The sequence below is a fragment of the Ursus maritimus genome, unplaced genomic scaffold (assembly GCF_017311325.1).
Source record: "Ursus maritimus isolate PB19 unplaced genomic scaffold, ASM1731132v1 scaffold_12, whole genome shotgun sequence".
In the NCBI taxonomy this organism is placed as follows: Eukaryota; Metazoa; Chordata; class Mammalia; order Carnivora; family Ursidae; genus Ursus; species Ursus maritimus.
The window spans coordinates 21,728,024-21,754,266 of record NW_024423564.1 but is presented as its reverse complement, the minus strand read 5'-3'; the positions used below and the strand labels follow the sequence as shown (position 1 = coordinate 21,754,266).

Genomic DNA, 26,243 nt, shown 5'->3' with positions numbered 1-26,243 from the left:
CCACTCCCCTGCTGTGTTCTCTCTCTTGCTGGCTGTCTCTCTTTGTCAAATAAATAAATAAAATCTTAAAAAAAGAAGAAGAAGAAGAAGAATCCTATCTTTCATGCCCATCCATAATGGATTATCTTAAACAAGGACGTTTGTTCTTTTTTTTTTCCTGCTTTACCAGAACATAGAGATAAATAAAATTTCAGCCAAAAGCTACATGTGCTCCTAGAGCTTGCTAGCTGGCACTGACTGCCAGAAAGCACCGTCTTTCTTCACCGCAGCCCAGACTGAGGCAGGGTGTGAAAGGGATGAATAGCACTCCACACACATTACAGCCAAAGTCTGACTGAAACCAAGTAAGCACTAAAGTGAATTTGAGTCATTTATTCAATAACTTATGCCATAGGCTACCTACACCCTTAAGATTAATTTCCATAGAGCAGAAAATAATAGAAGCAAAAAATAGCCCAACCATAATATTCAAGAATTTGTTCCATCTTTTCCAAAAAACATGCTTATTTTTATTTTATAGAGGAAACCATCTTTAGGAAGAAAACTTACGATTTTGATCACTGGGAGCCACACCGCTAAGATCTAAAGACAGTTAGTTTTATAATCACTCCTATCAAAGGAAGTTTAAAAAAATGTTTATTACAAAAACAAGAAGAAATAATGACAGGAGTGAAGAACAGCATTTTTCAACCTGTGGATATCAACCATTCATAAGCAGAAAAATAAAAATTTGGTATTAATAAAATGGTGTCTCTGTCAAGATTAAATAAGAAAGACTTTTTGGACAACTCTGTGTATTAATTGATGATACAGCAAAATAGTGCCAACAGATGAATCAGGGAAAAGAAAAAGTTAAAACATCTTAGCCTCAGTGCTAGAGATCCAGTAACTTCACATATTTGAAAACCAAACACACCAAGGTTCATTTTCCCCTTAAAGGAAGCTTTCTTTGTCATATAGAGTACAATTTATTAAAAGTTTATTAACCTGTAAGCCCCTTATAACTAAAAACTGGAGGAAAATATTTTAGCACATACTTAATTTGCTATACTAAAAAAAAAAATTTTAATGAAACTATTTAAAAGGAATGTTTAGAGTGTAAATAGCGTGGCACTCACAGAACATGAACACAGAAGACCCATATCTCAGCCCTAAGCTGTTTATGATAAACACCTATATAAGGGACAAAAATAAAACTTTCATATCGTTTTACCCCCTAAAAGATGTAGGACACATAGGCAAGGCTATTATTTACACCAAATACAAATTAAGTCCTTGGACCGAGCAGAAACTATAAGATAATCAGACAGAACACCTAAAAAATAAAATACACCTTCCTAAATATTTTTTTTAGGAATGTTTAGTTTTGCTTGCCTCCTCTGCTTAAGATAGTTAGATTCATTTGTCACAGGGTCAGATGAATGTAAAGGGAACTACCAAGCAATTGTTACAAATAATCATGGTTAGAAAACAAACAGAAATGTAACCAGAAAAATAATAACAATCCCTAATTTCAGTTTCTAACTCACAACCCCAACCCCCTCCCACCCCCAAAAAACGCAGAAACTTTTCAAATAAAGATTTAGAGCTGGTGAATTTAAGGGAAATACCACTCCACGGTATGACCTAAGTACTAAAAATGATTAACACCACAATGAAACAGGAACAAAGCAGTACTCCGGTATTATGGTGCCACCCACTGGCTAGAAGCCCCTATAGCAAATACAAAACCCCGCCATTAAAAAAAGATATCACTGGAGTAGGAAGGAAAATAACACTGGTATTCTAATTCATTACAGCATCGGGAACTTCTAACAAAATAGAACCATCCATATTATTTATTACCACAAAGAAAAAGAGTAACTGCTAAATACATTCACAAGGGTAAATTTTATTACTTATGAAATGCAAGTCTACAATCTCCAAGAGCTAAGACTTAAATCTTAGAGTCAAAACAATTAACATATAAAATGTCATTTCAGCCCTGTAACTGAATATATAAATACAGTCTTAAGCAGAAAATGCACACTTGCATTTCATTGCTAAAAAAGAAATTATCATATTCATAATATATTTAAATGTTAGTACAATGGAGTTAGCCCCACTTCCACCTTTACCAGAGAAGTAACAGAATACATAGGAAAAAGGACATGTCCAAAAAACTGGACTGAAAAACATAGTTTCTCAAAAAAGTCCATTTTTTGATGGAAGACCATTCAGATAAACTAGCATAAATATTTTCTTTAAAAGAGCACCTTTAGAGTCCAAAATATATTCACCTTAATACAATCTCCATTTCCTCCAAGTGACATCAGTTCTGTCTTTCCAAATAGTTCTTTCCTTAAAGGCTAACATTCTAAAAATCTCATCATGGAAGATAGCTGAGAGTCCTTTCTCCTCAAGTACTACCCTCCTTGGTAACACTCAGAATCACACATAAAGGCTTGACATCCTTTTTATAGTCCATAGGACCCTGCTGAAAGTTGATCTCTAAAGACCACACCTCGGAATTCCTCTAGAGATATGACCTGCTCTTCCAATTCAGAATTCATGAATACGCTCCAGGCAGTCAGGACAGCTTCAAGTGCCTTTGGCTAAATGATCATTGTCATCCGTCTGCAAAGCCAAGATTTTGCTGGCTCAGAGCTGGTTGATTGCAGATAAAAAGATGATGAGAAAAGTCACATTCCCACAGATATAAACTGCGAACACCACCTTTTTAAAAGCATGACCCTGAAAGAAAAATTGAGACGTGAAAGAAAGAAACTACTGTCATTGAAGTGTGTGTCAATAAATAAGAAAAGGAGGACTTACTTCTGCTTCAGCTGCAGTAAATGACTGGAGGATCTGAATTCTAGCATCATCCAATATTTCAACTGTCAAAAAAAAAAACATAAGTTTGTAAGGCCTGTGAGTAATGCCGGTAAACTAACTCTCAAAAAAAAAAAAGTCCTGAGGTGTAGCATTTGTTGATTTCCATGTGTACATTCTCTCATGTCAAGTTACCAAATGTTGCAAACTTCCTGAACACGTAAGGCTCTCACAAACCGGGACAAGCTGGCTACAGAATAATATCTTTGTCAAGGGACTTAAAAGATACCTCTTCTCCCGGACAATAAACACCACATCAAAGCCTTAACAAACCACGTTTGAAGTACATATGTATTTTAAATAGCAAGCCATAATTCAGCGGTCATCACAAACCCCATCTATATGACCTTATCGAGAACCAAAAATGGCAGGATAGATATTTACTACTTGGCTCCTAAAAGCTGCCCAGTCTCCTAGATGCAAGAGAGAGAGGTCTTATTTTTAGAAGTCTACTTAACTCATTTAGGGAGTTGGGGACTAAATAAGACACAAAGGACACAGCCCAGAAGCCAAGCTAGTTTAAAATGTCACGCAGTCTCTACTAATGCTCCATTCCTAATGGCTATAGGTATCTTGACCCTGCCTCGGGTCCATTTGGCACTAAGATCAAAATGGACTTGCCACTAGAAAGTCTGGGCAAAATACGTTCTTTCTATCTAGCTTACCTAGTTAGCTAGCTATATATTATGGAGATGGCAACCTAAGTGTTAGTACACGGTAAATTTATCAAATAGGCAAAATCTGTCTGCAGCTCTGCCCTGTGTTGAATTTGGGCATCTCTTTCTTCTTCCTCCACTTCTGGGTTCTCTCAGCGCCGCTCATTCAGGATTCTCAGTGTGAACTGGCTCCAGACCAGCGTTATAAAAAAAGACTTCTTCCCTAAAACCTAAAATCGTTCCCTTTTTTCCTCACAAATTCTAATAATACTAATGAGTATTAAAAAAAGAGCAGAATATTTCCATGAGTTCAAACACTAACTAATCACCACAGACATTTTTAGTGAGCTATACGGTGAGAGTCAGCCATCAGTATCTAGACACTAATTACATTCCTAGAGTTTGGATAAAGGTGATTCTACATAACACAGCTGTTCGAGCAGGTTACCTTTTCGAGAAAGTCGGTAGGCATGTATCTCCAGTACAACCTCCGTCCCAACATGCCAGGCTACAAATCCAGTCATCGCATAGGTTTTCCATGGGCTAGGAAGATCTAGTCCTGGTAAGTCCATTCCCAGGAACATCGCTGCCACTATATTTATAAGAAAAATATATGTATTCAAATGTAGTCACCCTCAAGAGAGGTAATTATGTGTGTACATGTGTGTGTCTTATACCAAGTAAAACACAGGAAAAGAGTTCATAAGATGAATTAGACTATACTTAAGACCAAATAATTAACTTAGTCTTTTTTTAATTTTAAGACTAGAAAGGTAAGATGGGAAATTATAATTATGATCTACCAACTGTTTAAAAAGAGACACTCAAACTTTCCAAACAGTTTTACGCCTGCAATGCAGGAAAGGGAGGAAAGTATGGAAATCGTTGTTGAGTATACTCCTCCTTCTACAAAGAACCTCCAAAGACTATCGAAATGTAAGAGTAGGAGGAGGTGTCAGTTTAGTTATTTATTATACAAAGTGTCAAAATATACTGGATAACCATACTTGACTTTTGAAAATCATCCTTCCCTGGAAGGTACCATCTCCATGGAAGGGACCTGCAGACAGAGCGCTGGGATGTCCCCAGCTCACCTCAGCCCAACTCACAAATGACCCTCAACTTGAGCGTTTGGCCATTAGCATGGCTTTTTTACTGGCAAAGGCAAACGCTAAGAAAAAAAAAAAAAGAGTCTTAGAAGGAAAGTTTTAAAGCCATTTCAAAAACCTTAAACTTAAAACTGAAATAATGACTCGAATAGTTACCTCTAGAAATTACTTTCTGGATTTCAATGTTTAAGGCCGATTGCTCCTCAACAACCAATTACTACAATTACTAATACATCTAAAAATCATTTAAGCCAAATTACCACCTGCAATATAAACAACCAGCAATTATATATGAATAAGTGGCAGCACTTATTACTTACCTGCTATTATTCTAGCAGCTGTGCCCATACTCCAATGAGTCCAGTTAAATATTTGCCTTCTACCAAATAAAGAACCAGTCAGTATGCTCAAAGTGATAGAACTACAATGAACTCCCAAGAGAATGAAAAGCACGCTATTTCCCTTATTGCCTAGGAATTAGATGTCTGAAATACATTTTAAAACTCTTTAAAGTAAATATCATTTACCACTGAATTTTATAACATGCAAAGTGTTTTCACTTAAAAAGGAACCCGTCTGCCAAATAATGATATCCACATTAAGACCATCTACATATAAAAGCTGTTAAGTACCTGGGGTCATGTAAAGGTGGCCTGAATGCTGCCGAAAGGGGCTGAAGAACTGCTAAAATCATCACTATGCAGCCAAGGTATGGATGATAACCTGCATACTGAACAAAGTTACATCATTTTAATGGTCTCGATCTCGCCCACCAGTTTAAATCCTCACATTAAAAATAATACACACAGATGATGTCTTCTTAGTGTTTTTCTGTAGCTTTAAACATTTACTAATAAGAACAGGCACGATGCACTGAGCACCTACTGTACACCAGGCATGTACTTTATATGCATGATTACTGATGCTCGCTGCAAGGCCGGACAGTTATCAATACCCCGCCTTCATGGGGAACTGAGGCTTGGAGATATCAAGCGGTGCGTGCAATGCCGCACAGTGTGTAAACGGTTGTGGTGGAGTCCATGCAGGGTGCTGCCTCTCCCCCATCAGGACGTTAGATGATCACCAACACCAGCAAGGCCCACCTAGGACTAGTTGGGACCCCCATGTTAAGAGCAATCACCGCCCTGGATGGTAATTTTGTTTAGAACTCTGTTTCAGGGGCGCCTGGGTGGCTCAGTTGTTAAGTGTCTGCCTTCGGCTCAGGGCCTGATCCTAGGGTCCTGGGATCGAGCCCCACATCAGGCTCCCTGCTTGGCTGAAAGCCTGCTTCTTCCTCTCCCACTCCCCCTGCTTGTGTTCCCTCTCTCGCTGGCTGTCTCTCTCTCTGTCAAATTAATAAATAAAATTAAAAAAAAAAAAAAAAGGAACTCTGTGTTTCCCTGAGCTAAAGGTTCTATGTGATTCCTGGTAACTCAAATGCTTAACAGAGCCTTAGTCACTCAATAATTGTCAATTAAATGAATAACCCATATAGACACTGCATTACAATCTTAGCTCCTCTGTTCAGAAAGGAGGGATAACCTGAGAAAAAACATGAACAAAGTAGCTCAACCCTTTCAGCTCCACTCCTCTCTCAGACGGTTGGATGGGACCACTTAGCACAATTATTCCACTAAAAAACTTCAGAATGGGACTAAGGAGATCTTCTAACCTGGGACATGTTTAGATGGGGGAACATTACAGTCTGTTGTCACTGACTGCCACGTTTGGGTAGGCTTTAACATCTGTGATCTAGAACAAGGGTACAGTGGTTTCTCAGCCATGATGGGAAGCTTTGGTCAAGAAGAGCAATAAGCAAATGAAAGAACATTATAAAAACACATTCAGGCTATGGACTCAGTTCTATATGGATAAAATTATAACCAGGACCATGGAGAGGGAAAGTGCCTCTATCTCATAAAACCACAGTAACAACAGCAAAGAAATCCCTATATGTGCTTAGAATGTGCAGGAAACTTTCCTAAGTGCTTTCAGCTAATTAACTCTCAATTCTCAAAAAGCCTGTGATGTAGCTACTATAGTCTCCCCTTCATACGGTCCGATTCATAAACTGCAAAGACTGCAAACTACAAAGCTTACAAAATAAGCATCACCCCTGTCCCAAATACCTGCATAAAATAAGGTTCTGATGTCTAGGTTCGTATCAGAAAATCTTCATCATTTCCTTTAAGAAAATACGGTGACCAATTCCGAAACTACCTAAAAAGCAGGAGGGAGGTCTCCTAGTGACCCAAGAGTCATCAATCTTGCCCTTATAGCAACAGCCCGAACTGCAATATTAAAGTTTGAGATCGAATTCTGACTGGCTGTAAAACTGCAGCAGTGTCATGGAAGCACAGGCTCTGACCCTAGCTACATCACTTATTCTGAGTAAGCCTTATTCGTTCATTCAGTCTTTCCTGAGGACCTACTACACACACAACCTGCTCTGGGCGCTTCAGATACACCAGTGAGCGCACCAGTAAACATCTTCGCTCTGACGTTAGCTTAGTGGTAATCACAGTACTAGTTAGAGAAAACCACTTACAAGGGTTCACGTTCCTTAGATATCACACTGTGAATTTTCACCTCTCCGTAGTGAGAAAACTCACCCAAGCTATGTAGAGTACCCCTAACATCTGGTGCAGCCGACAAATATATTTCATTACCAAGTAATCTGCAATGACATCCTCGCTCTACCCCCGACCCCCATCCATACAGAGTAGTTGCCACATGATTAAAAAAGGAAAGAGAGATGCACGCAGAAATATCTTTTAACCTCTCATTTGAGAATGAAACAGCAACGTCCTTGACATTAAAGTGAATTTATATGAAACCATCCTGTTTAAGAGATACTTACCCAACTCCAGCCTCTTCTGTAGACAAAAGGCAGCACAAAAGCAATGGAGGTAAGGGCGGTGGTCATGACCATGAGCATCCGATGCGCCTGCAAAGGTGAAAAGGCACCATGAGAATACAATTAACCAGGTAAGAGGAAGGAGCTGGCGGCACTGTTGTGAGATCGCGGGGTGGGAGTCACTGAAGGCACGCATTCCACGGACATCTAACCGCCATCCACAGTGAGTTAAAAAAACTTAGTAAACGACTGAATTGTAAAGAAAACTCTAAGCTGCCACCCTCGTCATTCAAAAGCATTTGCCAAGACGTCACCTGCACAGAGTAGCAGGAATGGCTATTTCACACACGGAGCACACCTCCTTGCCAAAAATCCTTCGTTTCCTTCCTTTATTAGGTTCTACCACCAAGCACAGTGCTGACCGGATATCATGAGACAGTAAGGAAACAGAAAATACTGTCTCCCGAGGAGCTTAGCGCACAAGTGAGGAGATGAGAGAAACATGTATGAAATGTCAATTCATTGTCTAAATCATGCGAGTGGAATGACACTGTTAATTGAGTATGCTAGAATAAATGGTGCAAACAAAAACTATCTCAGGGAAAGGAGGACATGTAATCACTCTATATTAATCACACTACATGTAGAGACATCAGAGTTTTAAAGGCAGTAGAGAACTGAATTGGTAAAGTGGAGACACAAAGAATTTTCCAACTGGGAATATTCATACGAGCAGATAAGAGAGAGAGACAGAGAAAGAGAGAGAAATTAAAGGCAGAGACAGAGGCAAGCAAGGTACATAGCAGTAGTGAGAACATATAAAACAGATCGACCCTGCCAGCCAATAGTGAGAAACCAGGTTAGATAAGGTAAGTCTTAAAGGCTACAAACATATATGTACCTAAAGTTTTAAGAATACCCCTTATAAAGGTAAAACTGTATCAACAAGCAGCATTTTCTCAAAAGCAGACATGTACATTCTATCTCAACACAGACTCATTGATCTTCCACTGTATGTGCAACATCTAAATTCCATGACATGTGAAAGAGAGGTTTGTTTTGTTTTCAGGGGTGCTTACTGACTCTTGTCTTTCTATTAAGAGTCTGCCTCCTCCAAGAAACAACAATTGCAGGAGAGGATGTGGAGAAAGGGGATCCCTCCTACATTGTTGGTGGGAATGCAAGTTGGTACAGCCACTCTGGAAAACAGTGTGGAGGTCCCTTAAAAAGTTTAAAATTGAGCTACCCTCTGATCCAGCCATTGCACTACTGGGTGTTTACCCCAAAGATACAGACGTAGTAAAGAGAAGGGCCATATGCACCCCAATGTTCATAGCAGCAATGTCCACAATAGCTAAATCGTGGAAGGAGCCGAGATGCCCTTCAACAGATGACTGGATTAAGAAGTTGTGGTCCATATACACAATGGATTATTACTCAGCTATCAGAAAGAACGAGTTCTCAACATTTGCTGCAACATGGACGGCACTGGAGGAGATAATGCTAAGTGAAATAAGTCAAGCAGAGAAAGACAACTATCATATGATTTCTCTCATCTATGGAACATAAGAACTAGGATGATCAGTAGGGGAAAAAAGGGATAAAGAAAGGGGGGTAATCAGAAGGGGGAATGAAGCATGAGAGACTATGGACTAGGAGAAACAAACTGAGGGCCTCAGAGGGGAGGGGCACTATATGGTGACTAACATAATATAATAAAAAATCATTAAAAAAAAAAAAAAAAAGAGTCTGCCTCCTCATCCCATGCAAAGGGGCAGCATGAAAAGAAACACTTCTAGCTCCTCTTCCCGTCCACAGAGGAGATAGATGATCTTGATTAGTGCGCCAGGGATGGTCTAACATTCACTGGCATCAACCAGAGAACAGACCCCTGTTTAGAAATGCATTAACCCCAACTACTTTCTTCGGCTCTACCATCCTCCTTGACCTATCTGTACTGAGTGAGCGCAGTGAATGAATGCTCTTGCAGGCTCTACCCTTGGTCAACAGACATGTAAGTCAAGATCTTTTGGGTCCCAAAGTCTATGTTACAAAGGGAGGCACATGGCATTGTGACATTCTCCAATCCAACCTGACCCTCATAAAGCTGTCTCTATTTTGATCACCATCAAGTATCTTATGTCTTTTCTCAATTGGTTAGGAAACCAAACGGTAAAATGAAGGGATTATTAGGATTCCACAACTGCAACAACTATAACCACAAAAGAAAAAAAAAAAAAAGAAAAAGAAAAGGAAAAGAAGCCCACATATTACATGCTTTCATGTTGCAACGTTCAAATAATATGGAAATTGCCATTAAACTTTTTCTCCCACTTACCTGAAACCAAGCTGCTTGACCAAAGAAAGCCTTTGACCAAACAGATTTGAAGAACCGAGCAACAAGCACACCTATGCTCACGGTAGTCATCCATGCCACAAACATTAAGGCACCTGCAGGTGAGAAAACAGAATGGTTGATATCACAAACCAAGCTGTTTCTTAAAGGGCCAAGCCAAATGCTCAGAACATGGAAAACAACTAATGAAATACATTCAATGAACGTAAGCATAACCTAAAAACACCCCACATATCACAGCTTTTACCACGACCACTACTACTTCTAAGAGCTAACACTTCCGTCACTCCTATCGTGTGCCAGGCATTGTCCCTGAGTTCTTTATGTGTAGTACTCTCATTGATCTTTACAACGATCCCATTCAGTAGTTATAATTATTATTCCAGTTTTGCGGGATGGGGAAACTAAGGAAGAGAGAAGTTAAGTAACTTGCCTAAGGTTTCAAAGTTGGGATTCAAACCCAGTCTGGCTTCAGCAGTTGTGCTCTTAATCATGACACTAACACAGCCCTTCTGCGGGTATGTGAGCAAGTTCTCACTGCTCATTCCAAAAACAATGAAACCCAAATAGGCAGGTTACATGCGAAATCCAATTACTATCACACTGGAGCTACTAGTAGAAGCAAATTACCAATAATAAACTTATTTTCAGGCTTAACTATGATGACATTTATTGAAACTCTACTGGAAGGAATAACTCCGGAGAATATAAAGGAAATAAACCAAATAAGGACAGATTCCCCACACACAAGTACACACTACACTATTCCCCTACTTTTAAATCTCTTCTTTTCAATAAACCAGGCTACTTTTCAAATGGAATCAACTTTCATCTGTAGAACCAGGGAATGTTAGAGCCTTATTTTAGGCTACTGCTCCTCCAACGTGGTTAATTTCATCATTTTAATCATTTAATCATTTCATGATTAAAATCATCATATGTACAGCACTGAGTAATCTGTATACCCTCAAATACTTATACACTGATCAGTTCTTCAACAGAACTGTTTCTTTGAAACCAAACTACTGTTAAACAATCAAAATCACGAAACACTCTTCTATTACAAGCCTTTATTTTAATAAATGGCCTAATTAAGGTCTCACAAAAATTAAATTGATTAACCCAGATACTCAACTCTGGCTACAGTTAGAAATAAGTAGGGCACTCTTTAAAAATTATAGATGTCTTAAAAGCTCCATTAGTGATTTTAATGTACAGCCAGGGTTAAAACCACTGAGTTATCCCTACTTTCCATTTTTAATAAAAATTAGCAAACATTAAGATAGACACTGCTACTTGCAAATGTTAATATTTAAACATAGAAGATGGATGAACATTTGGTAAATTATGCCCACCGCCATTCCTAATCCAGCCAGCACTGAGTCATCAGGTAAATTTACTACACAAAGTAGTAATAATACCACACACGTAACGTACCATGAGCTTTCAGAAGGAATAAAGAACGGGATCCTCCCACGTTCTTTGGATAGTCTGTCACATTATGTTTTTCATATGTAATCAAAGGTTGCTGAGAATGCTTATAAATTCGACCTGAAATTTCAAAAAAAGAAAATGAAGAAGAATTACTTCCTCAGGAGAGAAAGAATGGAAAGACAGTGGCATGGCAAAGAAACAAACTTTCTTAAGGTAATAAAAATCAATAAATATCATCAGAGATGCCATTCATATGCACAAGCCACGTAAATGTATATACAAGGACACACAATCATCTTGAAAAAAGTTAAAGAAATAAGGTAGCCAATCAAGGAACAAATCACAATGAGGACAAAGACTGGAGACACTACAGTGGAAGAGCGGGTCGTATGAAAGAGACCAGTCGAACACTGTCAAAATGATCACTGATAATATCAAAAAATCACTGAAAATGTAAAATATAATTCTTCAAAGATACGACATACTTTTAAAAATTTGGAATCCTAGACTAAACTAACAGAAATTGGACTTGGACAAAGTGGGTGGGTAGAAGACAAACAAAAGCATTTTGATGCAATATTATATTATTTGGCATATGACCAATTCGGACTGGCTTTGACTAACAAATCAAAATCCCAAGTAACAGTGGTATAAACAAATTGAGGATGTGTTATTATTTATTATGTATAAGATTAAGTCTGTGAATGTGTAGAATTAGTTTGGTATGTGAGTATGTATGTGTGGTTATTCATTCTGGGGATATATCTTACAGAAATACTTCCCTTTACCCAAAGATATATATATACAAGACTGTGTACAAAAAGTGGATTTTTTGTGCTGGACCAAAAAAAATTTTAAGCAAGCTAAATATCCATTTTTAGGAGACTAAATCATGGAACATACATACATTATTTTTAGAATACAACGTAAGCGTAAAAAAATAAAAAGAATTAAGAAATTTTATTTTTTAAGATTTTATTTATTTGAGAGAGAAAGAACAAGCAGGGAGCAGGGTCAGGAGGAGAGGGAGAAGCAGGCTCCCCGCTGAGCAGGGAGCCCGATGCAGGGCTCAATCCCAGAACCCCGGGATCATGACCTGAGCCAAACGCAGACACTTAACCAACTGAGCCACCCAGGCGCCCCAAAAATTTGATATAACAGATATATAGGAATCTTTACGCCAACGAAATACTAGACTACAGACTACATCTCAATAATTTCCAAAAAGAAATAATTATACAAGAGACAGGTTATATTATGTATCCAAAAGGCAACAAAACTAAAAATGAACAACAAAAAGCTAGGAAAAAATGATCCACGTAGATATTTATAAAACTACTCTTCTAAATAACCCTGGGGCTAAGTAGGAAATCAAAATTTAAATCACAAGTCTTCTTTAAAATGAATAACAATGAAGACACTTCATATTAAAACAAACGTGATGCAATCAAGGTACTATTCAAAAGAAGTTTTTATCATTTAAAAAACATTTCCATTAAAAAAAAAAAAGACTTAAAGTATTGAAGTCATCATTTAATTCAAGAGGTGTTTACAACAACAAAACATAACCCAGGAAACCAGAGAGGGAGACTGATTAAAAATAAAGGTAGAAATTAACAAATTAATAAGTCAAAAAATGAAGTTGATAAAAGGTCAATCGACTGAGTTTTTGGCAAGTCCAACCACAAAATAAAAAGAAAGAACACAAACAGTATCAGAAATAAAAAGGGGGACACAGCTTCTGATATAGAAGATACTCTTTAAAGTTATAAGAAAATGCTACATACAACTTTAAGTAAGCCAAAAATATTTCAAAATCTAAATGAAATGAATGCATTTCTAGAAAAATCTAGAATTATAAAACTTCACCAAAGAAGTAAACTCTTGGAGAGTAATAATGGTAGAAGAATTTTTTTAATTAGTCGAATATTTCTATCCCTAAAGATTCCGACAGTTATTATGTGGATGAGTTCTATCATACAATTTAAAAACTTTTTTTAACCTTAAAAATTCTTATTTACTTAAGCTCTCCCAGAGTTCATTCTATGAGATTAGCATAATACTGAAACCAAAAATTAGGCAGGCACACACACACGCACACTCACACAATCCCACAACCATAGACCAAAATCAATTATGAATATAGATACAAAGTTTAAATAAAATATTAGTGATTCAAATCAACTGTGCATTAAGAGAGCTATAAAACATAGCCAGGCAAAGTTTATCCCAAGAAAGTGAGGATAATTCACCACTCTGAGGTCTATAAAAGTAATAAAATATTATCTCAATTGCTGCCTGAAAGACACCAGATGAAATTCAGCACATGTTCATGTCACGAACTCTGTAAAGTTAGGAAAAGATCATTTCCTAAACACCATAAAAGACACCCACCAAAAAAATACAATAAACATGACACAACACTGAATATCAGCAGCTTTCCCATCAAAATCAGGAACAAGACAAGAATGCAGGCCAGATCACCACTTCCAGTCCACGTTTTTCTGGGAGAAGTAAACAATGCAATGAAACAAGGAAAAAATGAGGGCAATTGAACCTTGTTGTTATTGGCATAAGATACGATGTTTATCTAGAAAATCCAAAATAATCAACTAGCAAACCAGATGGCCAAGTTCAAGATAAACACTCAAAAATCAGTAACGTTCCAATACACCAACAAATTTAGAAAATGTAAGAAAAATAATCCCATTCACAATAGTTTGTATTAGAAACTCAGTCGTTAAGCATCTGCCTTCAGCTCGGGTCATGATCCCAGGGTCCTGGGATCGAGCCCCGAGTCAGGCTCCCTGCTCAGCGGGAAGCCTGCTTCTCCCTCTCCCACTCCCCCTGCTTGTGTTCCCTCTCTCGCTGCCTCTCTCTCTGTCAAATAAATAAATAAAAATTAAAAAAGAAAAAGAAATCTATAAAATACATAGAAACAAAGTAACAAAAAAATATAAGAGCCTCTATGAAGACATGAAGAAAACCACCAGATTTTAATCAATGGAATATCCAATATATTCTTGGATAGAAAGACTCACTATTGCAAAGATGTCAATTATTCCCCAAATTAATCTAAAATTTCATTGCAGTTCCAGTCACAACCCCAATAGGATTTTTAATGGAATCTGACAATCATTTCTAAAGTTTTATCTAGAAGAAGAGAAACACAACAAAGAGGCAAGAATTCCTGAAAACGGGGGCCAGGAGGGGAAATCATGCTCTATCAAAATTCATAATCTACTATAAAGCTACAGTAGTTTCAACTGGTACAGTAATGGAGTAATGGAAGAATAAACTAAAAATAGTTTGATTTACTGACAGATGTTTGGCTTCTGAAGCAGCAGAGATAAAATGAACTATTCAAAAAATGGTGTTAGGACACCTGGTTATTCGCTTCACAAATACTATTGTATCATGGCTTGTTTATAACAGAGAGGATCAGGGAAAGCAGAAAACAAGACAAGTTTTATGTAATGGATACCTAGAGAATAGAGTCAAGAGGAAAGAGACAATAACTATCATAGGGAATTATACTGAATTAGCAGAGTTGTGGTGGTGAAAACCAGACCACATTCCCAATAGCCTGAGAGGCAAGTTGGAAGAAAGTGTTTTTAAATTCTGATTCACTGCAGACCCACAGGCTAACCAAGAACTTACCCTTCATTAAAGCAGAAGTCCATTATAATTTGGGGATTTCTTTGTATGGCTCCATTATAATCTTGGATTTCTGCTCGAAGGCAGATTGACTTCATGTTTAGTACAAGGCTCTACGGTATTACCTGACATGTGGTATTCCTAAATTGTTAAAATAACTGGTCATACGATAACAAGGTCTCCAATTTGTTAATTATTTAAATTGGTGGATTTCCTAATTGTGAATTACTTATTCACCCAAGTGAGTTCTATCATTTCCCATGACTGCTTATCTCATGATAGGACAATGTCAGCATTTGGGGGGGGGGGAACAGCATTAGAAAAAGGTTTTACATGGATTTTACTGCAATTGGGTACCTTTTACATTTTATATGGGTTACAGAGATTTTATGATTGCTTTGAAAAATGGTTTCAACCTCACAGAGCCTCAATGCTTTTAAGCAGAGTGCAATTTATAAATGCTTCACATACATATAATTAGATAACAGAAAAGAGAATGATTTATGTGGCAATTGTACTTTGTTCTACAATACAAGGGTACTGGAAGGTTTATTCCCTGAAGCAGTAATGTCTAGGTTTGGGGGTTTTGTGGGCGTTGGGTTTTGTTGTTGTTGTTGTTGTTGTTGTTGTTGTTTAGGTTTTGTTTTGCTTTTCTGCTTTGTACTCCACCAGTTTAAAAAAATTAGTCTGTGTCCCCCATATATGTATACTTTAGTTAATAACCATATTTATGTACTATTGTTTTAATGCATTATGAACACTGTAAAATATATTAAAATAGAAATTTTTGAGACGAGATGAGATAAAATAAATCTAAATAGAAGGTTCTAGTGTTGTCCTTGTATCCCCTGGACTGCCTTACAATATACACACCTTATTTGGGAGAACCTTGTCCTGGAGTAGTAAGTTATCAAACCACAGTATACAAAACAATCATCTGGGATGCTTGTTAAAAATGCAGATTCCAAGCATCAATGATTCAGTGGGTCTAAACTGGAGTTCAGGAATCTACATTTTCAGGAGTCACTCCAAGTGGTTCTGAGCAGGTTGGTTGAGGCCACAAGAAAGAGATGCCCCCCAATACACCATTAGCATTAGCAACACCAGCAGGACAGGGAGATACAACAATGCTCCACTCTGTACCTACATTATCCATGAACTAGGTTTTTTCTGGGGAAATATTGGAACTACCACTTGAAATATTGTTTCTATCAGAAAAGAGATTCCAATTTCTACAGTGCTGACCCAAGAAGAAATTTTTGGCACTGTCATACACCCCCCCACACACAATTTATTATATAATAGAATTCATCCACTCAAATGAAATTGCATTTCTTTTAAAGTGTAAAATTTTTAGGGGCGCCTGGGTGGCTCAGTCGTTAGGCGTCTGCCTTCGGCTCAGGGCATGATCCCGGCATTCTGGGATCGAGCCCGCATCAGGCTCCTCTGCTGGGAGGCTGCTTCTTCCTCTCCCACTCCCCCTGCTTGTGTTCCCTCTCTCGCTGGCTGTCTCTCTCTGTCAAATAAATAAATAAAATCTTTTAAAAAAAAAGTGTAAATTTTTTAAGTATCAAGTTTTTCTTTTAAAGATGTTATTTATTTATGTATTTGTGAGAGAGAGAACATGAGCGGAGCGGGGCGGGGGAGAAGCAGAATCATCAGGGAGCCCGATGCAGGGCTCCATCCCAGGACCCTGAGATTATGACCTGAGCTGAAGGCAGATGCATAACCAACTGAGCCCCCCAGACCCCCTCAGTATCAAGGTTTTTAAAGTATAAATGCAAACTGTTAAATCCCCTAGCAACTGAAGACATCCATTTTCCTCAATAGTCCTTCATGATGGAGCACCTGTCAGCAAAGGAAGCAGTTTGGTATGATGGAAAGGGCACGGCTTCTGTAAGCAGAACAGCCTGGGGTGTAATTTCTGACTCTGCCACTTGTTTGATTTGGAAAAAGTTACTTAGCCTTTCCAGGTTCCAGTTTCCTTCTCTTAAATGGGCAATATGATGTCTACTTACAAAGCCTCTGTGAGACATGACATATATGTTATCCACAGTACGTGACAGCTACAGTGCCAACAAATACAGTTACCTGTACTTGAGTGGCATCCGTCTAAAAACACACATATTTGACCCTTTTCCTCATTAAAAATTCAATTCCTACATTTTCCATGTTCAGAAGTGTTGACTACTTAGGCTCTGAGGGCAAAGAGTTTGGGTTCAAATCCCAGCTCTACCACAGACTCATCTGGGCAAATTTCTCAACCACTCCTAAGCCTCTGTTTCCTCCCGGATGAAACAGGGATAATAAGAGTACGTATCTAATGTAATTTTTCTGAGGATAAAAATGAAGGATCTAACTACAGCATTCGGCCAGGCACTCAGTAAACACAGAGTAGTTTTTCTTCATTATTATCACTTAACCAAGAAATGATTTTTAAGCTGTATTTGCTGTTGCTGGTGCAAACAAGACTACATGATTTGGCTAAGATAACTACACATATCACCTACCACTAAATCTACAAATATTCCTAAATTTTCTCATAACACTGAGTAGATACTTTACTGCTTCAAAACGATCACCTCCCCTTTACCTATAGCATAAAACCAGAACCACAGGATAGAATATGCAAAGGCTTTTCACAAGTTTGCCTACACCACATTTTTGCTCCTCCTCTTCCTTTACCTCGCCCCCTAACTTTCCATTCCATATGCCCAGCTTCTCACCATTTTCAAAGGTGGCTATATTCTCAAAGTTTGGGGGCAGTATTGTCTCCCAAGAGATGAGTCACGACAAACTACCTTGGCATTTCCTGTAGTTCTTCAAAACATCATCAGCCAAGACCTTAAACAAAATCTAATAATCCTTATTAATATGCGTTGCGATACCCACCAGGGCAGTTTTCTTAAGGATAAAGGAAATATTCTTTAAAAAAAAAAAAAGGATAATGTAAATATTCAAACTCATAAAACTTCCGTGGGCTGTACCTGGCATCAGATTCACTTAGAGAGATGTAGGACAGAGACAAGCACAGCTGCAGGGCATTTAGAGGCATTTTCCTTCGATGGGAGATCTTGTAGCACTTTATTCAGCTGGCCAGGAGCTATTCTCTCTACCCCTCCTCCACCTCCCTGGAGAAAGCTCAGGTTCACGGAGATGAGATTCACATTGGACAGGTTATCTTGCAAAAGCCAATATCTCTTGCGACAACCCTACAGTCACTGCTTACAGGATCCCTGCCAGAGATCTGCCAATGTCACACCACTTAGGGAAGCCCAAAGATATGGCTTCTTACTAGGTATTTATAGTTCTTCCTGGTCCAAATGCAGTTCACCAGCCAGAAGTCATTTTTATCATAAGCATGTCACCTTATAACATAGTTGACGTACTACTTTTATCTAGTTTCCCGGAAAACAAAACGAGAAGGTCATCCAAAGTCAAACTGTCAGGCAAAATGGAAAAGGGTTTTGATAACTCTTTACCCAGAAGTGTGCATCTTAAAAAGTGAGCAATTATAGTAGTCTCTCCAGGAAAGGTGGAATAGGGAAGAAAAGAGAGGAAAAAATTTGAAAAGATAGTTTTCATCAATATACGTACCATCGTCAGCTGCACCATCTGCTAGAAATATGTAGTAGCTTGTGTTTAGATCAAATCTATTCTTAACCCCGGGAAGGGTAATGTTTCTTCTGAAAGAACACTGCATAACACCATCCACCAGCCTCCAAGCCAGATCCTCAAGAGCACCCTACAAACATACACAATGGGTCTCCTCAGCACTTTCCACAGATTTGCTAAAAATAAAATATGATCAAAATCCTGACCCGCTCGATTTCCTTTCCCTAAGATCCTTGGTGCATGTTTTGTCTGCTGTATCACTGTTTTCCCACTTCCTCTCTGAGGAGTACAAGAAACATTTTCTTCTAATTTATTTGTCTTTATCCCACTTGGCAAAAATACTACTTTTACTTAGAGTCAGAACCCCAGAAGTCCCCTACCCAGGTTAGAAACTTTGGCAGATGTACTAACCCCACCTGGCCACTGACACACAATCAAAAACACTGAAGAAACAATTAGGAAGTAATACACTAGTGGCCAAAATGTAACAAGCAACAAGGGAGAAGTTCCAAGCCCAGGGGAAAGCTCTGCAGAGAACGTGAAGTCATTAGACGATGGCTACTGCTTCATCAGAGCTCATCTGCTTGCCAAAAGCCACGTGTAAAGAGACACTTCTCTACCAGAAATAGGCTATCTCCGGCACAGATGCCAAGAAGAGGCACAGAAGACAACTGTTCAAAGCACTGAACCAGTCTCTGCCCCACACGCTCCTCTTTCTCACTGGACAAGAAACTCTGTGTCATGAACCTAAGCCTCTTCTTAAAAATCGGTCTGTAAGCTTTTGAAAAGGAGCTGATGCTCTGATCTTCTTCACTGCAGAATATTCTTTTCTAAGATGTGAAAAAAGGACTTAGGTAACACAGGCAAGAATTCATTTTTCCTACAACAGAAACTTGTCTTGTGCTTTTCCAAGTGTAGAAAAGGGAGATGGTGGTCAAAGCGTACAAAGTTGCAGTTACGTAGGATGATTAAGTCTAGAGATCTAATGTACAGCATGATGACTGTACTTAATAATACTGTATTGTATATGGGAAATTTGCTAAGCCAGTAAATTTCAGGTGCTTGCACCACAAAAAAAAAGTAAGTATGTAAGGACACAACTGTAGTAATCATTTCGCTATGTATATGTATATCAAAACATCATGTTGTATACCTTAAATATACATAATTTTATTAAACTATATAATAATAGAATATACTTTAATAAATAACATTAAATATAAATACTACAATGATATTAATAATAAATTAAACATATAAGAATATAATATAATTTATTATGTTTTTATATATTATTTTTAAAATAAAATAAAGCACAAAAAAAGTCTCTCCCAGATTATTATAAGAAAGGAACCCTGCTGCCAGACCCCTGCTCTGGCTCTGCTGCTAACTGAGGATGGGGAGCTATCTTGCAGCACAGTTATGCCACTGTTGGCCACATGGCCAGAAGGCAAGACAAGCCAGGTAGAGGTTCCCAGAATTTTCACACCTACCCTGGAGTCCATCACAGGGTGACTTCGCCCCGTCAAATGGGAAGGTTGTATGTGTACAGTCTGATCTTCACGAATACACAAATAAGCATCATCATCACCCTGAAAACATTTGCAAATGAGAAAAATTCAAAGGAATGTCAACATTTTGTTTTTAAAAGCATCCCTAATGAAATCAAATGGTATTTGATGCTTTTAAAACATAATTTACTGATTCAATCTTAATGATACGATGAACTCAAGAGAATTGGCTGTCCAATTTATTAATTTAAAATAATTCTGCTATAATGAAGAAACAAACAAAGAGCACAAACAGACCCATAAATACAGGGAACAAACTTAATAGAGGCCGGGGGGGGGGATGGGCAAAATGGGTGAGAGGCAGTGGGAGATACAGGCTTCCAGCTGTGGAATGAGTTAAGTCATGGGAATAACAGGTAGAACACAGGGAATGTAGTCAACGGTATAACAGTGTCGTATGGTAACAGACAGTAGCTACACTTGTGATGAGCATAGCATGATATTTAAAATTGTTCAGTCACTATGTTGTACACTATGTTGAAACTAATATAACATTGTGTGTCAACTACACTTTGTATTATTCAGTATGAATAAGTCAATAATAATTTTGTTATAATACAAAAGCAACACAATTTCAATGTAAAAATAGATTAAAATAACATGTTTATATGCCCATAAACTCAAATACCACTATTAATGCTTTCATGTATATTCATCCAAACCTATTTGTATTTATAACTATTTTTCACCCCAAATAGAAAAATACACAATTCTGTTACCTTTTTTCACTGAACTTACTAAGAACATTGTTTGTAAATAAATATCTGTGTCTTACAAATTTTCGTAACTATAAACACACTGCACTATATCGGGCTTGGGGGGTAACTTTTAAGATGAGGAGGCTGTAATCAAATATTGCTAATATTGTACACACTCAATGGATGTACTATGCCATATGAAGACCAACTTGTCTGAACTCAAGGAGGCATTTTCTGTCAGTCTACTTCTTATCTACCCTTTAGTCTCCAATATTCCTTAGCTCTCACAGGTAGAGCTTACTTAAAGTGACTATCAGAGGACAGACTGAATCTTCAAAGTACATTTAAATGATGGTACAAAGAAATAATGTGCATTTTAAATTACTGGGTATAGTTTTGGTTGTTTCACCTATTCTAAACGATTCTCTGTAAACCATCTAACAAGATCCTTTGTATGTTGTAGTCATTAAACTCCTTAAACAAAGCCAAGCCTGACAAGTGATAATAAATTTTGCCATTAATCCCAATGACATTCTAACATATTTTAAATTTATTTTTTAAAGTTCCACTTTTGAGAACTCTGAAGTACATAACATTAGCAAACCAATTATTCATCGTTACACATCTTCTATTCAAATCAGAATTAGCCCAACTCGAGAAATTTGGAGTCATTGTGATTTAAACCAGGAATCAACAAACTATGACACACAGACCAAATTCAGCCTGATGCCTGTTTTTGTACAGCCCACAGGCTAAGAAGGATGTTTACATATCTAAGTCATTTTCTTTAATTAAAAGAAGAATAGGTCATGATTGTCCACAAATGAAGTTTTATTGGAACAAAGCCACACCTATTAATTGATGGATTGTCCACAGCTGTTTCAGTGCTACCACAAGAGACACAAATATTTAGAACAGAGACCATATGCCAACAAATTCTAAAGTAGTTACTTTACAGAGAAAGTTCACTGATCTCTAATTTAAGCAAACATGTGTTTTCTAGACTATCCTCTAGGAGGCACACAAATTCTTTTTTTACTTAAAACAAATGTTAATATAACAAATCGGTTGATTTTGAGGCAAAAGGATGACAAGTCAACTGCCATACTAACCCATTGCAGACAGACCTCTCAAATATTGGACAGAATGATGGGGATGGACAAGTGACTCTCAGTCCTGACTACTCTACAGTGAAGAGTATGAGAGGTGCTACTACAACCTTAGGCTCCAGGCAATTCTAGAAGCCCCAAGTTTGGAGCATGAAAGCACACATGTAAGAAGTTCTACCAAGTTTCTTTCTTTCTTTTTTTTTTTTTTTAAGATTTTATTTATTTGACAGGGAGAGACAGCAAGAGAGGGAACACAGGCAGGGGGAGTGGGAGAGGGAGAAGCAGGCTTCCCGTTGAGCACAGAGCCTGATGTGGGGCTCGATCCCAGGACTCTGGGATCATGACCTGAGCCGAAGGCAGATGTTTAATGACTGAGCCACCCTGGTGGCCCTCCACCAAGTTTCTGAATTGGACAGATCCTCTTTTTCCCATTTGTTCCTCTTGAATCAAGCATTTAGAACGTACTCTGTTCAGAAAACACTGTGTGGATACTGTGGGGAAAACGAAGATGACTAGATTGTTCTTAGAACCAAAGACTATGTTTTAATGGAAGACACAGTTATAATAGTATGTGGATTAAGATAAAACAGGTTTAGACAAAGTATCATGGAAGCACAAATTGTGTAGAGCCAAAAGGTTGAAAAAAACTTATCAGAAAAGATAATAATTAAGTAGGCCTTAGAGAATAAAAAATATTTATTTATATGTGGATAAGGTAGAGCTGAGATTAAAGGGAAAGATTTCCAAAAGGAGGAACTTCCAGGACCAAAGACAGAAATAAAAAATATGTGAACACTTTAGGAAACAGGTAATTCTGTTAGCTAAAACATACACACGGTAAGGCTGGAAATTCCAACAAGGACTTTGAAGAGTGTGGAAAGCCACTGTAATGGGAAAAAAATCATTTTTCCTGTAACTACTAAAGGCTCACCAAAGGTTTCTGGGGATAGGATTGAGATGAGCTCCGTGGTAGCTTGGGAAGAAAACAACAGTGACTGTTGAAAGATGAAATGGAATAAAGTTGCTAAAAATTTTAAAGGAGAAATCGTGGAGCCAGGAGGACTAGTGAGGGGTCGCTGCAGCGGTCTGGAAATGACAATAAAGGTGTAAGCCAAGTCAGAGACAGGGACAATGCAATAAAGAGAATGAAGAAGTAGGTCAAAGACAAAATCAAAATTATCTGGAAGACTGATAGCAATGAACACATTAGCACCCAAATCTTGACTTCTAAACACTATTTCTATTAAAAGGAAACAGACCTCCTTTGAGAAATGAAAATGCGTAACAGTATAAGATGAGTGGACATCTTGTTACACCAAAAAACAAAGATACAACAAAAAACTAATGGAGACACATCAATAGGGTACAAAAAAACAGCTTCAAGGAGCCATATTTGGGTCAATATGAGCCTCTAAAAGAAGAATGATGATAATAAACTATAACACAATAGACCAAAGGAATTCATTAGTCCATAGTGTTTCACCAAAAGGGAAGAGCAGATGCAGAGAAGAGAAAGCTCTTCTTTTTAGAAGAATGCCAGCTAATAAATAAATTAGAAAATCACCATTTTGCAACCACAAGTGTAACAACTGTTTCAGGAAAGGAACATCAATAGATGCTAAAATCATTTGGTAAAATGTTATTGAGGAACAGAATATTTACCCTCAAAGTATCACCCCACAGATGACTTATTAATTAAAAAGAGAAAACACGCCTTCGCAATGGAAAAATCTGACAGATACCAGCAATCAAACATAGAATCATCAATAATGGAATAATCTGACATTACGCACGCACCTCTTGATATGACGCACTGAGACAGAAACAAACCCCTTAGGTAGTATTTGTGCCAAAAATCTTAACCTGAATCTACTATACAAATTGTGGGACATTCTACAGAATTGGATGAAAAAAAATCTAGAAAATAAATGGGTAACTGATCAAAGAGATGTAACAATTAAATGTACTGAGTGATAAATGGATCTTGCGTCAGAAATTTTTTTTAAAAAACAGCTATGAAGGACTTTATGGGGACAACTGAGGTACTTGGAATATAGACTATATTGCATAAAATTATTATTATATCACTGTTAAGTTTTCTCAATGTGATCAAGATATTATGGTAATTATAGGAGCATATCCTTGTTCTTAGGAGATACTTGCTAAAAATTCTAAAGATAAAATGTCATGATATATCTACAACTTAACTCAAATAGTTTGGGGGAAAAATGTGTGTTTTATACACACTTCATAAGTCAATCTGTACACATGCATGAGCGCACAGTGGAGGAAAGAGAGGGAGAGAATGTGGCAAGCCCGCAGGTGAAGAACTTATTGGTGTTTGTTGGACTATTCTTTCAACTGGTTTAGATGGATGTCGGTTTAAAACTTCTCAAAACAGCAAGTTGGGGGTGTGTGTGAGGAAGAAGGACCTGGGAGGTGAATAAAAGGGAAGAATCTAAGCCACAACCAAATTCCCTGAACACCAAAGATGGTGGCAGCAATACATGAGAGTCTATAAATTGCCCAAGACAGTATCTGAAAAGAAGCAAGAAATCAATCATAGTAACTGATTTTTTATTACTGTTTTTGATCACCAAGAATGGGGAACATAAGAAACAGGAGGAGGGAAGACATTCAGTTCAGTTTTATGGATGATGGTTAGTGCTGTCTAGGAACACTCATCTGGACAAGATCAGCCGGCCACTGGAAATCCCAATCTGATGTACAAGAGAGGTCAGAACTGGGAACATTCTAGAACTGAACATTAAGAAATTACGTATAGAGCAAGATGACACTGGGCAGGAGAAGGAAGCCAAGCTAATATATATGTATGTATTCTTGATATACTTTATATCATTTAATAAAGTATGCAAGATGGGGAATATGTGTATACTTTGCAATTTAGTTAGAATTCAGACATTAGCAAGTCATTGTTGGCAAAAATATGGAAAATTATACTTTTCATCAATTTTAGTGTTGAAGCCTAATACCAAAACAATTGTTATCATTAATTTACAAGTTAAATTGAAAAAGGTATCATTTAGCTAGTATTCATAACATCAGATACCTTCAGTATTTAAATTTATATTAGGTACTGAAAAGAAACAGCAGTTCATAAAAATATCCTAAATTTTTTTACATAACCAAAAATAGAAACAACTACTTTAAAAATATTTTTTGAGGATGATTTATTTCCCCCAATTTAGGCAAACAGGTGTACAGATGATTTTAATCATTAAGTAAGATTGCTCTGTAAATCACTGCACCTGCATAATTACATTTACATACCTGCAGAATAAACATTTTTGATGAGTACTATACTAGAAACACAAGATTTCTAAGTAAGATAAATATATCTTGAATTAAAGACAAATGCTTCTGTGCTATCTATGCCTACAACTTAGAACAGAAACAACTGGTCTACTTATGCGCTCCTCATCACCACGCCCAGGGCAGCAGTAGTGTCTTTTCCCCTCAGGACAGATTTCATGTGGCCAGAGAAAGAAAAACGTGAGTATCCTACTACATGAAGTTTGACTCTAAAGTGACTGCAGTGTTGTTTATTTAAGGGACTAGAGCACGTATCTAAATGAGCACTGTATGTTAGAGATAAAGCTACAAACTTATTCCAACAAGACCACCATTGTTAATCCTTGGGGGGCCCGTCTTCGTAATTGCCTTCATAACCAGTTCCATCACATTCACACAACAAGCACTACCACCATCTTTCCTTACTGCTGTATAGTCACATTCTATTTTTAATCCAAACTCATCATCCACCTTAGGGGCCAAACCTGGTTCGTTTTGGCCAGAACTGTAAACACGCAAAAAATATGCTATATTACAAAGGGAAACGGGGAAAGCATTTGAACTACTGTAACATCATTCAATCTAGTATAAAATCTCCCAAGAAAAGACTTTAAAAAAGAAAAAGTCATAATTCCTTATATGTTATTTTTTTTTTTAGATTTTTTATATATTTATTTGACAGAGATAGAGACAGCCAGCGAGAGAGGGAACACAAGCAGGGGGAGTGGGAGAGGAAGAAGCGGGCTCCCAGCAGAGAAGCCCGATGTGGGGCTCGATTCCAGGACTCTGGGATCACGCCCTGAGCCGAAGGCAGATGCTTAACGACTGAGCCACCCAGGTGCCCCTCCTTATATGTTATTTTTAAAAGCATATGACATATCTGGAGCGCCTGGGTGGCTCAGACATTTAAGCGTCAGACTCTTGATTTTGGCTCAGGTCACGATCTCAGGATCATGAGGTTGAGAACCGAGTCAGGCTCCAGGCTGGGTATGGAGCCT

General features: G+C 37.7%; 1 protein-coding gene across 1 annotated transcript in view; it reads right to left on the bottom strand.

Annotated features, from left to right (window-relative positions):
• Window positions 1-619: 619 nt before the first annotated feature.
• FRRS1 (ferric chelate reductase 1) overlaps window positions 620-26,243 on the bottom strand; it is a 34,110-nt gene continuing 8,486 nt past the window's right edge. Inside the window, exons 6-15 of the mRNA XM_008697675.2 lie at window positions 20,049-20,147; window positions 18,538-18,685; window positions 11,287-11,400; window positions 9,832-9,944; window positions 7,497-7,583; window positions 5,269-5,366; window positions 4,957-5,015; window positions 3,976-4,119; window positions 2,815-2,876; window positions 620-2,733 (exon numbers count right to left, since the gene is read on the bottom strand). Coding sequence (XP_008695897.1) covers window positions 2,641-2,733; window positions 2,815-2,876; window positions 3,976-4,119; window positions 4,957-5,015; window positions 5,269-5,366; window positions 7,497-7,583; window positions 9,832-9,944; window positions 11,287-11,400; window positions 18,538-18,685; window positions 20,049-20,147 — 1,017 coding nt within the window. The 3' untranslated portion in view covers window positions 620-2,640. The remainder of the gene's footprint in view (window positions 2,734-2,814; window positions 2,877-3,975; window positions 4,120-4,956; window positions 5,016-5,268; window positions 5,367-7,496; window positions 7,584-9,831; window positions 9,945-11,286; window positions 11,401-18,537; window positions 18,686-20,048; window positions 20,148-26,243) is intronic.